The following is a 15,946-nucleotide window of genomic DNA, read 5'->3' as shown; positions in this document are numbered from 1 at the left end:
TATATAAAAGTGGAAACATTCCGGACAGATAAATTAGAGAATGATAATTTATGCTCCCCAAAACACTTTAAAAATGCACATTGGAATTTCGTTTAATACTGAGTGTTCTTACTAGCCTTAAAGTGATTCACTTCTTAGAAATTTAGTTTTACACACAACTATTTAGAAGCAGGAGCAACTATTTAGGAGTGGAAATTGGGTGTATTTCAGAATCTTCTCTTGTGCTGTATTTTTGCCTCTGAGCAGCTCCTTTCTCCTTCCTTGCTCCACAGTTCACAAAGCACTTATGCAGTTTTGAGTGATAATTACCAAGGCATGCATAAAATATTTACTCTTCAAAATGCTTTAACTTGTATTATTTATTTTTGTCCTTTCTGCTCTGAGTTAGGTAATGCCAGTAGTGGAAATTGCATTTTACAGTTGAGGAACAGCCCAAACCATTTTACTCATAATTCCATAGTTAATGGCAGGACAGACATTATTGTGAGTTTCTAGAGACATAGCCATCCAGCTACTGCCATTAGTGTCTCTTTGGGTCACTGCTTTTAGATGGAACAAAAGGCTCAGGAGTCCATACATAGTGACTTGGTTTTGGACTTAAAGAGTTAGGAGCCCTTTAATAATTATAAGACTGTTTCTCAGGGCTATTCCAAAGAAGAGCATTTTTAGTTTCTGGTGAATAGTATGTTAATGTACAGGAAAGATATGGAGGCAAATAGTCTCAAGGAGTAAAACATTTCTTTCTCTATCTGAGTAAGACCATCTGAGTGTCTTGTTAAAAAACAAAAAGCACCCTGACTGGTGTGGCTCAGTGGTTAGAGAATCAGCCTGCACACCAAAGGGTTGCAGATTCCATTCCCAGTCAAGGGCCTGTATCTGGGTTGCAGGTTTGATTCCCAGGCCCCGGTCAGGGTGTGTGCAGAAGACAACCAATAGATGTGTGTGTGTCTCTCTCTGTCACTCCCACCCCTCTTCTTCACTCCCACTCTCTCTAAAAAAAAAAAATCAGTGGAAAAAATATCTTCCGGTGAGGATTAACAAAATAATAATAATAATAATAAATAACCCAAAAAGTCATGCCCTGGCTGGTGTGGCTCAGTGGTTGGCACATCATCCCGTACACCAAAAGGTAGCAAGACAGTGTCTGAAATGCACATACCCAGGTTGCGGGTCCAGGGCGCGTGCAGGAGGCAGCCAACTGATGTTCATTCTCTCTCCCCCCCTTCCTTTCTAAACCTCCCTGCCCACAAAATGTTACAGAAATGAAAGCCAGTCCATGATATGTTGGAGAGGGAGAAAGCCCAAACTAAGACTTTTCTTACTGTGAACTTGGTATCAGTTAGATTTTCTAAAAGTTCTGCATTAGTACTAGCCGACTTCATATTGTTATTTACAATGTTGCTTAAGCCCATATTGGTCAATGTGTAATAAACCCACTTTCTCAATATAACATGCCTTATTACCTCTTTCTAGAATGCATCTACATTTTTAACTCCTTTCCCATTTGAAGTGTTGTTGGTGATAATAAAAAGAAACTACAGTTGACCCCTGAGCAACGTGGGAGTCAGAGGCTCTGACGATCTGCACAGTTGAAAATCCATGTATAAGTTTGACTCCCCCCAAAACTTAAGTACTAATAGCCTGCTGTTGACCTGAAGTCTTACCGATAAACAGCCTATTAATACCTATTTCGTATGTTATATGTATTAAAACTGTATTCTTACAATAGAGAGAAGTTACTAAGAACAACATAAAGATGTTGTTCAAAGGTCAACTATGTATTTAGGGTGACAGATACTTTCAAACTAAAAATAAAGCAGTGGTTCTCATTAACTAAATTCAGGGAGAATGTATTTTTGCCTCTAGTTTGAAAAGTTCCCGAAGATTCCCTTCAGTCTCACTGGTAGAAATACAATGCATTGAAATCCACTTTCTACTAGATACAGTAAAATATAATAATGGTACATGCAAATTCAGGTAATTAAGTGGGCTTCATCTACTACCCTAAGGGAAGGATCTTCCTAAGGGAAGTACAGACAGAAACACAACGTTCAGAAACCGACAAGAAGTGCTCTCATTTTACTCCAGGAGGCACTGTGGGTCACATAGTAGAGGTTCCTGCCTAATAGGTAAGGAAAACTTAAATGTAAACCCGAACTGCTTTTTGGTTCTTATTTTCTCATCAGCCCTTCGTGAATAAGGCTCACCAGTTTCTTCCTGAGAGAGACGCAGTGTAAGGCAAGGAGAACTTTTTGGAATCAGAGGAGTTAGGTTCAAGTTCTGATTCTTCCCATTTACGCGTTTAAGTGCTTAAATTTCTGAGCTGCCTTGTGGCTTGGGGGATGGTAATTGCCTTGAATGAGGTGGGTTAGTATTGTTTTGTTTTCTGTATGTATAAATATAACCAGCTATAAAGGATTTCTCCTGGTAATGGATGAGTTAACCACTTTATGATTGACAGCTGTGGAAAAAGGGATAATTGAGTTAAAATAGGAATAGAGAGAATAGATATTTTACCTTTTTATTTTGAGATAATTTCATACCTGTAGAAAAGCTGTAAGAATAATACAAAGAACTCCCATATAGCCTTTACCCAGATTCTCCAGTTGTTAACATTTTACTACTTGTTTTATCATTCATTGGGAGAGAATGTTCAGCTAACAATTGAGTGTTTACAACATGTCAGGCATGCTTTTACTTGCCTTATCTCATGCACCAACCCATTAATAGATGGGCACTGTTATCTCCATGTGTAGAGAGAAAAATTTAGGGAGGTTCAATCAGTTGTCTGAGAATCCCACAGCAGCTAAGTGGCAGAGATTTGACAGGAAAGTCCATGTTTTTCACCACTTGCCTCTACTAGTAGATCTAGAGACTTGCGTTCTAGCCTAGGTTTTGCTGCTAACTGGCATAACCTACTGGCAATTTATTTTGCAGCAGCTCCTCATCTTTCCCTTCTGTTCGTGGAACTCAGTGTCCCTGGCCCTGACTCACCTGTCTGCAGAGAGAGGTTCAATGCAGTATCCTGAGCTTTTTAACTACATAAATCAATGTTTGATATAGTATTGCTGACTAAATGTGTAATTCATTTAAACAAAGGTAAAGATTGATGCTTGTGTGTAGAATTTGCTGTTGAAGTCATTGGTGGAGCGAGAATGCACTCCTTTTCCCACACCTAGCTTCCATATGAAATAGATAGAATTGGCCATAACTGATTGGTGTTCTGTTTTGCAAGGAGATAAACCAGAAGAGTTTTTTCTGTTGGGCAAAGTATCAAGGGGTGCTGGACTGTTCCTTGCCCTAAACCACTCCCCTGAGATCAAGATCCTTGACTCCTCTGAGCACATTGCCTCTAGGAGACCAGGGAAGATGACAGCAAGGTTTGGTCTTTCATTATCTCTGCTTTCTTTGGAGTTGAATTTTCCCCCCATCCTTGTTTTGCTCAGAGGAAAATCTCCCCTCAGTTTTAATAGCAGTAGGTTTTCTAGAACATTGAACTGAAATTATAAATTTGTTGTTTCATGGGCCAGATGTGGCTGGCATGTTCATGTTTTTGGCTTGCCTAATGTTTACATTTTTTTTCCATTAGTAGCCAACATTTAAAAGCCAGAGGATTTCACATAAAAACCCAGCTTTCAGCTCTTCTTTAAAAGAAAGGGGGTGGGGGTAGGAAATAAATGATAATACTGGGTTCACAAAGAGCAGAACTGGAGTGGACCAGCCATAGGCTACTATTGTCCCCACTAGCCTGTTTCAAACCTGCCCCCTTGTAGACACTTGAATTTTCAGATCCAGACCTTTTAAGATGGAGAAGTATAATTTGATGAGTTAGCTAGTGGTGGGTTACTTCACCCTTGTTTACCAAAGAAGAGCCCTACTTTCTTGATTAGATAGAAAATAGCTCATAAATAAGATTAGAGACTTACCCCAAACCAGTATTATCCCTGTCCTTGTCAGTGTTTCATTTTCATCATTATGGCGCAAGAGTGGCTCCTAGATCTCAGAGAGCTGCAGGCATCTTTCTAGTTGGGGTTCATTGCTTCACTCCCTGCGCACAGGCATGGCTGCCAGCAGAGGGTGCTGTCCGCTCACTGAGGCTGCTGTCATTTTGGCGCAGCTGAGCAGCAGCTGTTGGGCATGTGCCCTGGGTCTGTGTGAGAGTTTGGGCATGTCTATTTGGTTCCCATCCCTAGTGCCCACCCCTTAGACCCTGGCCAGGTTATTGTGTCACTAGGGACTCTGTTCAGTAACAGGAAACTGGGGAAAGTTTAATTGTTTTCTCCTCTCTTTTTCCCATGCAGCTGAACAAAAGGTTCATCCTCAGTTTTCTCCATGCCCATGGGAAGCTGTTTACCCGGATTGGGTAAGTGTGCAGGATGTTTATTTTATTTTCCTACATTACAAGTCATTTTGGAATTTAATATTGTTAGCAACTAGACTGTGTTTGTGACTGAGGGCACAGGGTGTGAATTCTTAGAGGCCTCCACCTTCTCTTCTCTTCCCTTCACTCACTCTCCTCCTCTGCTCATGAAGTTTGGGGGATATGACTCTCTATCCCTCTCTCTCTGCTCTGTACCTTTATTAAAGCCCCCTTTAAACACAGTATTTTCTCAGCCCCCACTCCTAATCCCTCTGAGTTTCTATTTCCTCTGCCTTCCGTCTCAGCCCCTGGTGAGCTCCTCAGGGAACTCGTGCTCATCCCCTGGGCGCAGCTGCCAAGCCCTCCTTGGGAGAATGCTGCCCACCCACCTTCCTGTAAGGAGAAGGGTAACATTTTCCCCTGCCAACATTTTCTCTTCCTCCTGGACCATACCCCTTCTTTCTGCGCTTAGGTTCCTGGACCACATTGCTGATCTCAGTAGATGCTAAGGCTTTTCTATGGTTTCACCATCTCCCATGGATTTACATAGAAATCTCAGGGAAGGTGCTGTGTGTGCAAAACCCTGTTACTTCACCCATTAAATCCCTGGACAGAGATGAGGTTTTGAGCATTCCTTTGGTGGATCAGAATTTTCTTCACTGTGTAAGACTAGTGACCCTAAAGCCTGGCCAACGCCTACACACCAGAGCACGTGGGCTGATGCCTCTTCAGCCTAGGGGAGGAGTAGGTGGTGGCGCTCTCAGACAGCTCTTCTGCATTTTAATGTTCTCTGAATTGGAGGTTTTATTGTGAGCTACCCTTTGAGGGGATTTGTTTCGGATTATAGATCCCACTGTTGTTAGTATTTTCCTTTCACTCTCTGTCATAATATTGTAAGTTTATCTCTCATGCTCTAGAGTCTAGAAGGTTTCCTTAGTGGTAGAGGCTGAAAGGCTTTGTCCTGCTTTGAAGAAACATTGTTCTATGGATAGTGAACTAGAAAGTATGCTTATTGCACATTCATTTGTTATCAGCGTGGTCAAGAGTGACAGTGATGGCCATCACAAAGGTAGTCTTGATTTAAATGACTTGGGAAACGGAGTACTGCAGATAGATGCATCTCTATTAGTAGAAATATGTATGAAGTAATTCACTTAGGAAAGGTAAACTAGGTGCATCAGAAGCTCCCCTCTCACTACGTCCCCTACCCCTAGATAAGCTCTACTCTGGCAGGAGTTTTTGCCTAACACTGTTGTATCCTTAGTGCCTGTCATGTAGTAGATACTTAGTAAATACTTGTTGTATGAATGAGTGAATCACTACAAAAATGGATAGACTGTGAAAGACTGGAGAGAAAGATCTAGTATTCTAGCAGGTTAAAGTAGACCCAGGCCAGTCATTAGTGAGTAACGTAAAGCTGCAGTTACAAGTGGGCAAGGTGATATCAATATCGTTTTATAAAATAACACATCATAGCAGGAAATACTGTTGCACTGCACTTAAAATAGCTACTATGGTTCTTTATCTTTCTATCTTTTTTAGTTCTCATTTTTTTTACATCTTTCTTTCCCCTACTACTTTATCATTCAGTTTTTCTCTTCTTTTCCCTTGTTTGTTCTTTAAATTTTCATATACCATGTTGCTTTAAGTCAGGATATCTCAACCTCTGTAACTATTGATATTTTGAGCCTTTATAATTATTTGTTGTGGGGAGCTGTCCTGTGCATCGTAGGATGTTTAACAGCATCTCAGGCTTCTACCTACTACATGCCAGTAGCATCCCTCCTGCCTCCCTCCCCACGCCCCCACCCCTGATTTTGACATTTAAAAATGTCTCTAGGCATTGCCAAATGTTCTCTGGGGGGCACAGTTGCTCCTGGATGAGAACCACTGCTCTAGCCATTTGCTAGCTTTTTTAGAGACTTTTGGGACCAAAGAAGTTATAAATCTTGGTCCGGAATGTAGGAATATTTAGGATATATTTTTATCAAGTTAGGCATTAGTATTTTCCCCCCCTTTTAAAATGCTCACATTTAGATACATATATGTTGGAGGAAGCTTGAGAAAGAGCCATAGTAATGATTAAAAAGCTAGAAAATGATTTCTGAGAGGAAAAAATAATCTTAAAAAAATTTAAGGTAAAAAAAGGTTTATTTAAAGACAGCTGCTGGTTCCCCTAACTATGTTTAACTATAAAAGAGTTATAACCAGGTAGTTTTGATTTCTGTGGAAAGACAGCAAGAGAAAGTAGGCTTATGCTGCAGCTGCAGAGATTTGGGTTAGGTGTAAGAAAATTTCACAGAGGGAAGATGTTCAGGAATTTTCTTTTCTGGAACCCTTTAAAGATTATCTCATTTGTCAGAGGTAGTTTGCTGTGGTACAGATTATTTTTCAGTATTTCTTCCATCCCTGCGTGTAACATACTCTGTTGGCAAAAGATAAGGCCAATCTAGTTGCACCTTCATAAAAAATGAGTTATAGTAGTGTTCACATGAGGAAAACGTATGTAAAGTCTAGGCACTCCAGCCCCTTGATGAGTGTTCCTCCTATGCTCTCCTGGAGGTAAAAGAGAATTGAGCCCCATATTTATTCTGGAAGGCAGAAACAGCAAAAACTTTTCTGTTGGAAAAAAAAAAAGTATAGAAGTCTGTAAGACTAGAAAAGCAATGAGCCCAAGCCACACACAACAACATGGACTGTTGCCTAATTACCAAGAAGATGTGAAATGTGGGAGGCATTGAAAACGAATTAAGAGTGAGGAGTTTGTAATGGGGAGCAGCTGAAGACACATCCACTGTCTCGCCTGCCTTTTGAGAAAAGCCCCAACGTTGCTCCCCAGTCTTCATCTTCTCTGTGTCCAGCATTTCAAATTGCATCATCATATGCTTGAATGCCTACTGTGTGCAGCACAAGCTTCCTTATTTTCAGCATCCAGTGAAAAAGAAGCTCGGAGTGTTAGAAGGAATCAAGTGCCAAAGAGTTTGTTTTTCACCACTGACTAGTTATAAGACCTTGAGAGTGAGCAAGTCAAAGCCTCTGTGGGCTTCGGCTTCCTTATCAGTAGTTTAAATTGATGATATCCAAAGTCCACTCCAGTCCCTATGTTCTGTAGCACTGTGATTTTCTCTCTCTCTCTCTCTCATTTCTACCCTTGTCACATGGCTTAGTTTTGTTTGTTTGCTACTGGGTTGCTTTTGTCTTGTTCAGTTTTTTTAAAATAAGACGTTGAGAAGAGTTAGGAAGCCTGATGCTTTTCTGAAGACAATGTTGTCTAGCTCAGCTGTGTTCCTTAGTATCTGAGAGGTTGGGTCCTGCCCCGTTAGTCACTGTCTGAGTCACCCCTGGGGTTAGGTCCCAGTGTGGTCTGAAAGATTGGTTTCTTTAAAACTGCCATTCAAATGAGACAAGGTATCTCTAGAGATCACTTCAGAAAGCAGTCCCTTAAGTCAGTAAAATGCATAGCCTGAAAATGATTGTATCTTCTGCAGCTTTGAAAGATCAGGACAGAATCCTCTCAGGCTCAGGAAGAGGAATCAGTCAGGGGTGCCGAATGGCTCCTGACAGACACTTGCTTTCCTGGTGAGAGGCAGACAGATCAGACCTGCCCTTGGACTCCACTGAGGGAAGTCAAGAAGCCGGCCACCTGTAGACTTTTGATTTGTGATAAATAGAATAATTTTGCTTCCTATTATTGCCTTGGTTAAAGTTACCAGTTTAGTTTTTACTTGCTTACTTAGTCATGCTATTTGCACAGCTTTAAGATCTCTTGGAATTCAAAGATTGATATATTTGTTTTGGACTTGAATTGTTAAAAAAAAATGTTTGTATTTTGATTTACTTGTAAAATTATAATTGTTTTATATAAAAGTAAGTATGCATTTTAGGAGAAATCTTTTTATTGTATACAGTGCTCGTTATAAAATATTTAGAAAACCCAGCAAAAAGAAGAAATAAAAAATCATTCATATTCTCACTACCCAAAGATAACTATCCACTGTTAACACTTGATGTATATTTTGATTTTTTTCTATACATATCATACACATTTATTTTTACAAATATGTATTAAAAGGGTTCACATTAAACTACTTTAAAACTTTTCATTTAATATATGTTAAACTTTACCCACATGATTAAAAAATCTAATACAACTTTTAAAAAATAGAATTAAATTTTACGGATGTGCCATCTTAACCACCTGCTGTTGTTGGGCATTTTGGGCTACTTCCAATTTTTTGCTATTATAAATGACCATCTTTTTATGCCTTCTCTCCTTTTCCTCCTCCTCCTCCTCCTCTGCTGCTATTGCTGCTTTTTGGCTAACAATTATTACATAAATAATATCGTTACAGCTAAGGCTAAAATTTCTTTCAACTCTCCTCCAACGTGTGTGCTCTCCAAAGAGAGAACACTAGAATCAGTTTATGTATTCTTCCAGACCTTTTTACTGCATTTACATACTTACATATGTATCCATAAAAACCATAATTCTATTTTCTGGGTTTTTTCTAAACATAAATGGTATTCTGTCATTATCTCAGTTTTAGTAATAATTTTTGTTTTATAATATGATTTTGAGCGAAGAGAAAGACATAAAACTACTTAGAGGTAATTTGAGGCCAAAATCAGATTGTGTTTTAGTTACAAAATTAGGAACCAGAAACCCCGTTATTGAGCTCCGAGGAAGGGTCTTTTATCTGTGTGTCCCTCAGTTACTGTCTGACAAAGCGATTTTGTCTGAGTAGATCCATCTTCCCTCATAGCTCAGAATTGAAGTTACTCTAACTTATATTCTTATGCATTTGATTTTTTGTTGTTGATGTCTAACTAGTTGAAAGGCGAAGGGAAGGTTTTTTAAACAAACAAACAAACAAACAAAAAGATGTGGACACTTGGCCTGGTGCTCATTTCAGACCCCAGTCTGACCTAGGGAGTGTTAATGGATCTCTTTCAATTCCCATCCTAGGGAAGAGGTTTCCTCAGACACGGCTTCGAAGTAAGACTGTCCCACGTGACACACTGTCATGTCGTTCTGTGTTGGCTCTCTACCGCCTTTCAACACGGAGACACGTGGCTCTGAAACTTGCCCAGTGTGGCTGCTTTTCAAGCAGAGTGAACTCTGCTATTCTCGTAATGAGAAGTGCTAGCCCCCTCCCCACCTCCGACCAGAAAGAGTGCTGCACAGTGTCAGGATTTAAAATGAAACCTTTGTTATAGCCCATGGGGAAAATGGATCCAATCCAGCCCCAAACATATCACTCTGTCATTCCAAACCTACCAAAAGTTTTAATGGTTCTGAAACATTTTAGAGAAAGAAAAAAAAGAGATTTTTGTGTGTATGTGTGTGTTTTATATTTTTTTGCAGGGAATGGGGCTCTTGAAATGGCATATGGGGGCAGGGGGAGCAAATGCATGGCATGTTTTGTGCCAGTGAAAATGAAGACAGCTCAGTAGAGTAGGGAACTGGAATATAAACTGTAATTGACCCATAGCTGTGGCATGATTTCTGGGTACAGAAAGTCAGTAATAAGAGTTGCCATCTAAGGGCAAGGAATGAAGATTGCCAAGATGCTGAAAGCTCTGGAGTTTGCTAACCTGGGGAGGGTCCTACTTAGTGGGGAAAGGGTCATGGTTTGGGTTAAACTAGAAACACCTTTCTCTAGGATGTGAAACCGTTTTTGTCTTTTTTGAGGATTTCCTTTCCTGTGGCTTTTCAGAAGCTGTTTATTAATCTAGCCTGAAGCTCTTCCTCACCCCATCACCCAGTGCACTACAAGCATTTTGTTTGTTTTGGGGGGGAGGTGAGGCTGGATAAAAGATACTTTGCTGACCACGAATTGTTCAGCATCACCCTAAGGCCCAATGTGCCTGGTTTCTCTCTCTAGCACCAAGTTTGAAGTTGCTTTTTCTTTCTGACGACTTCAGCTGTGGTTTATTCCTATTGCCAAAGGAGCTCCAGGCATGCACCACTGTTTGGGATCCAGTGGCCACATTTGGCAGGCAGTGGTTTGAATGACCTCTCTTTAGGAGCCCTAGGTCACTGGCTGGATTTCTACCTCTCTACATTACAGGCTCTTCCTGTATTGGGAGTGGCAGTTGGCCAGGGCATTGTATTTCCACTGGCCTGAAAACATACAGACCTTGATGAGAGCAGAGTCTTGTGAGAGCGAGGAGGACAGCAACACAGGAAAGGCTAAAACAGATCGTTGGGGCCCTCGGTGTAAGGATTCTTCAAGGGGAAATTTGGGATCCTTCAGTGGAGCAGTTTGTGTGATAGTACCTAAGAAGACAGCAGCAGAGCTATTTCTGGTTTCCTGAAGTAAAGCCTTGAGTAAAGAATCTTTAGATTCATGAACCAGAGAGTTTGGGAAATATGTATGCCTTAGAACTTAAAGGAAATTTATTTGCTATTTAGAAAAACCGATTGTTTCAGAGAGAAACTTTGATTTCGCTTCAGCTTGAATCCAGTATTTGCCAGGGGTTAGGAAATAGCATACCAAAGCATAATAACTCATAGCTATTTACCCAAAATTGAGTTGATTTATCTCCAAACCTCGAACACTTCTTTCTCTTAAATTTGTCCACAATCTTAGGATAGCAGGCAGGTTTGTGAAAGTAGCAAAGAGACATCCTTTGCGTTACTTGTCCGCTTTGAGAGAGAGAAGAGGAAGGAGAAAGTGTGTGTGTGTGTATACTGAGTGCTCTTGGGGATGTCCCTCACTGATGGGCTGGCTGTATTTGTAGGATGGAGACATTCCCTGCAGTGGCTGAGAAGGTTCTCAAGGAGTTCCAGGTGTTGCTGCAGCATAGTCCCTCTCCTCTGGGAAGTACTCGCATGCTGCAGCTTATGACCATCAATATGTTTGCTGTACACAACTCCCAGTTGAAAGGTAAGGCATGTCCACTTTTTTTATCTAGACAGATAAAGATTAATCTAGCTTCTTTTCTATGCTACCATTCTACTAAAACTGCCCCCAACACACATAAACACACATGGGTGCATGCAAGCACACACACACAAAACACACACACACACACACACACACACCCCTTCCCTACCATTGCTGCTCACATCCTTAATTTACTCTCTGAAATCTGTATGACTCTCTAGTGCTTGGGTGGGATGGAAGGAGGGAATCATGGGTATAGAGCTTAATTTGCAAACCCAGAGATGCTGTTGCACATCTGGCTGTGCTAAAGGCAGCAGCAAGGCCTCTTGGAGTCTGCAGACCCAGAGCCTCTCCCAGGGGAGAGGCATTGCTGAAATGTTTCATCGCAGAGACCATACGCTTGGCAGGGATTGGGAATAGCTGTTTCTGGACTCATGTACCCTGTTTGTTCAATATGGAAAAGTCTAGTTCCCTGTGGGATATCCCTTGTGGGAGCCTGCCAGGGAGTAAGAACAGAGAATTGATGAGCTTTGGTGACTCAAATTGGAAGCACAAAAATCACCAGGCCCAGAGTTTGGCTAACATACTGGTGTGCATTCTGAAACGCTTTTTTGAACACTGGGGGTTTTTAAGGCGGGTGTGGGAGGTAGAGGGTGGGAGTGGGCAGAGGGGATGTTGATTGTCAGGATTTTTAAATGTTCTGATGACCAGATCACAGCCAAAGGATGTTACATGATCCCTTCCCTTTCCACCACTTAGGTACAGATATGTGGTTTGACTTGGTGAAAATATGTAGCATGGGGATGACATGATTTTGCGTGTTTGTTTGCAAGGGAGATTTGGTCCATGCTGCCAAAGAATTGCTTTAGGGTATTGATAGAGAATAAAATTTGGTCTCAGGGCTGAAAGGTCATTATCTGAAATGTCAAGTATGGGAATTGACCCATGGAGACACCATTGTAAAACAGACCTGGTATTTCTGGACATAATGTTGCTAGTTCTCTTACTGCACTTTTTCTTTTCTTCTTTTTTTAAATTTTTGAACAATTTATTGATTTGGGGGGAGAGAAAGACATCAATTTGTTGTTCCACTTGTTTCTGTGTTCCTTGGTTGCTTCTTGTATGTTTCCTGACTAGGTATCGAACTCACAACCTTGGTGTATCAGGACGATGCTCTAACCAACTGAGCTACCTGGCCAGGCCCTTATTGCACCTTTTCTTGGTGCTCTCTCTCACTGTGAAATGGGTTTATTTCCCTTTCCATTTATATTTGGGGGTTAACATCAGCTTATGAGTGGGTATGCCACAGTTTCCCTTGAAACTTGGCTCTTCCTGGGACTCTATATGAGGCCCTCTGCTAGTCTGCCTGGGTGTTCAGTCACATCTGAGTTGTAGAGGATTTTTTCCTTATGTTGCCTGCTGCAGCATCTGGAATTCCCAGCAGAAGGCAAGATGCAGAGGCTGAGGTGCCATTTTGAACTTGGCTAATTATTCCTGAGAATAGTTCTGAGGAAGCATGCAGTCCTGGGGGACAGTGGTGGTTCCAGGAAGGAAGAAATAAAGTTTGGTGGTAAGGCTGTGAAGTCCAAAGGGGCAGGAAGGAGATTGATTCCTTCTTCACTACTCTGCTAGTTCTGCTACCAAGTGGGAAGCTCAGTGGACTCAGGAAAGGGGGCCTCTTGAGGTGCCCTCCTATTCATTTTCCTGCCTTCCACTAACCTCAACCGCAGAGTTCAGTGAGCTGCCCGTCACAGAGCTGCAGCCTCTGCCAGGGTATTTTTCTAGCATCAGGTGACCTGTAATCTCTGGAGGTGTGAATGTAAAAGACCTGCGGCTCTTGCCTGTGAAGCATCTGCTGTCAGCAGCTTCTGCTCCATTAAAAGGAACACCTTGGCCTTCATAGGCCACCAGTGAGTCCTTTTCTTGTAGCTGTTGTTTAGTAAAAGGTTAAAAAACACAGACGAAAGGAAGGTGAGATGGTGAGAACAGAGAAAGAAGGAAATAGATGGTTCCCCATTTGAGGCCAGGGAACTTTTTTTTAGGACTCTTCTCCATGGTTGGTTATGTGAGGACCTGCTAGCTAGGAAGGACATGGCAAAGCCTGTGCTTGAGACCCTGTGGCTCATTCCTGGCCTTGCCCTGATTCTCCCCTCCCTGAGGCAACTGGGGCCAAGAGGAGGAGGATGCTAGGTGGTCAGAAGTTCCTAGGGTGTTTCAGGGGTAAACAGCCTGGGCCACAGGATGTAACACTCAACTAGGACAGAGAGCTCTGTGGACGTGCTGCCAAGTACCCGGTGTGCAGCTGAGGCGGCTGTCCAGACCCCACTGTGTGGGCTGCCATTGGGAGAGGGGTGAGCCGAGCACTCAGCGGGGCTGGTTGGTGGGAAGATGCACTTTTCCATTTCCCAGCATATGAGTCATCTTCTCTGGGCCCCTGTGCTGTGCTTGCATGGACAGTGGCAAGAAGGGGGTGTTGTGGCTGAGTAGCAGCATCTGTGCCGGGGGTGGAGAGGGTAGGGGGTTGGGGAGAGAGGGTAAAGGTTTAAATCCTTCACTAATCAACAGCAGTTTGAATCACATTTTTATGAGTAAGGAAGTGATAAATCAGCCCTGAGTGTTCAGCCCCAAAGTCCTGTCAGCCGGTGCCCTTCTAGTCTTCTCTCCAGGCCACTCAGCTTGCTGTCAGAGTCGCCAGCCACCCAGCTGTGGGACCCTGGCTGGCTGAGACCAGGAAGCAAGGGCCTGATGCTGCCTGGCCCTCCCAGGTGCTTGGGGTCTGTGGTGATTTGGCAGTCACTGCAAGTTACAGAACATCTGGGCCATCATTTTTCTTTCCATTCCTTCTTGGACACGTCCTTCTGGGTGGGTGTTTGCATATGTCAGTTCCTGGACTCTGTGGAGAAAGAACGTTCCAGCCTGAAGCAGAGGTGATCTGTGGCCCCCAAGGCAGTCGAGGTCCTCTCAGTCTGTGCCTGGGCCTTCCCTGTAAATGTGAACCCAAGGAGTATGATTCGGAGAGCAACAGGGATGCCTTACTAAAACGTATGTCCTTTATGATCCCTCTAGTTCATTTTATTTGTGTGTGTGTGTTCATTGTTACCCTTGTATAACAGTCCTTTTTTCAAAATACCTATAGTCCAGGGGTAGGAATGATACTATCACTTTAGTGTGCATACTTTTCAGATGTGTTTTCCTTGTGGTCGAGAGAGAGAGAACTATTTAAAAGCTTTGGACACCTCACAAGACAAAATGAAGGAAAAAACTGAGATGGTGGTGAGAGAGGCATCTTTCCCCTTTTCCTAGGTTATAGTTTTTCCCAGAGCTCAGGGATGCAGAGGTTGTGAGGTCAGATTTGCCCCCCCTGTCCATAGGAGAAAATAAGTTGAATTTTGCCACATTATTTTACCAACTAAACTTTCCAGTCTCAGCAGTGATCTTAACACTCAGGACTGTTGGTGGGGAGGCTGTTATTTGCTCCTCTAATGAATGGGCCCTACGCAAAAATCCTGCATCAGTGGGGCTATGAAGAGTCTAGAATCCTAGTACTCTATAGTGAAGTGGTTGGGGACAGATAAATTTGAGGGATGTTTGGGGTCCCTTAGCATAGTGCCTTGCATTTATTAGGCACCCAGTAGTTACTGAATGTATGGATGAAGAAGGCAAGCCTGCTCTCATTGAACAGTGTGTGTTCCTCACCTGGCCTTTGTCCAGAATTATCTTTTGACAAGTGATGGGTGGTGGTGATAGGTGTTTCCCAGAATGATGTCATAATTGGTAATTGCTCTATGGCATCCTCAGGCCTGAAGGGACAAATGGGCCTTTTCCACGTGCCTCAGTATTTAACACTTTAGTAGCCGTCTGATTGGCTGACGTGGTGCTGGAAGGTGAACTGTTGATCTAAACCACAAGCACGCCAAAAATTTTAATTTTTTAAAAATTCTGTAATTTAAGGAAATAAAACTCTAGTTTCTTGAAGAGGAATAATTGAAGCAACATTTGTGGTAGGGCATCACTAAAAGCCCATTGCATCCCCCATCTGTGCCCAATTTGCTCCAATCTGGCCTTCCCCCCCCCTTCCTTTTTCTCTTCCCCTCTTGCTCTCTCTCTTTTTAAAAATATGTTTTATAATTCCTGGAATCAAAACCATCTCAGGCACACACTGTTTTATTTTACTGTATTATTGGATTATACTTCCTATAAATCATTGGATGTTATTCGTTGGCCACCACTGGAATAACTTCCCTTGGCTGTGCCCTGGCCCCTCTTCTTCCTCCTCTACCAGTTCGTAGAGTAGGCCTCCGTCTCAGCCTTGCAGAGAAGCTCTGGTGGCAGCAAGAGGGCACCCAAGAGACACTTCTTATGTGTGCCATTGGTGCTTCCTGCCTTTAGGGAACATTTAGGGGCTGGGACTGAGGCAGGACTAGACTGGCATTCCTTTCATAATCATTTATGCTTGCTTTTATGGTTTGTTAGTAATCCTGAATTGCAGGAGGTAGAGAGAGTGCCACATGTGCTCCTCCAGAGAGACAGAGAGTCATAGCTATCTATATGGGACTGAGAGAGCTTAACTCAGATGTGTGGGATACTTGAGATGGGGACCTCCTCCCACCTTCATAATGTTGTGTATGCAGGTTGAGTCTAGTTGGGAAGTTCGATTCACAACCAAAATTTTGTCTGTAGCATTCAGCCACCTTAG

General features: G+C 42.4%; 1 protein-coding gene across 3 annotated transcripts in view; it reads left to right on the top strand.

Annotated features, from left to right (window-relative positions):
* Nucleotides 1-15,946, top strand: part of SMG6 (SMG6 nonsense mediated mRNA decay factor) — a gene marked incomplete at its 5' end in the record, with an annotated part of 207,239 nt that overhangs the window by 41,988 nt on the left and 149,305 nt on the right. For all 3 annotated transcript variants that reach the window (XM_081115789.1, XM_081115790.1, XM_081115791.1), the window contains 2 exons: nt 4,302-4,363; nt 11,105-11,250. In XM_081115789.1, the coding sequence (XP_080971915.1) occupies nt 4,302-4,363; nt 11,105-11,250 (208 nt within the window). The remainder of the gene's footprint in view (nt 1-4,301; nt 4,364-11,104; nt 11,251-15,946) is intronic.

This window comes from Miniopterus schreibersii (assembly GCF_964146895.1).
Source record: "Miniopterus schreibersii genome assembly, chromosome: 16".
Classification (NCBI taxonomy): Eukaryota; Metazoa; Chordata; class Mammalia; order Chiroptera; family Miniopteridae; genus Miniopterus; species Miniopterus schreibersii.
This window is presented reverse-complemented; position numbering and strand designations above follow the sequence as displayed.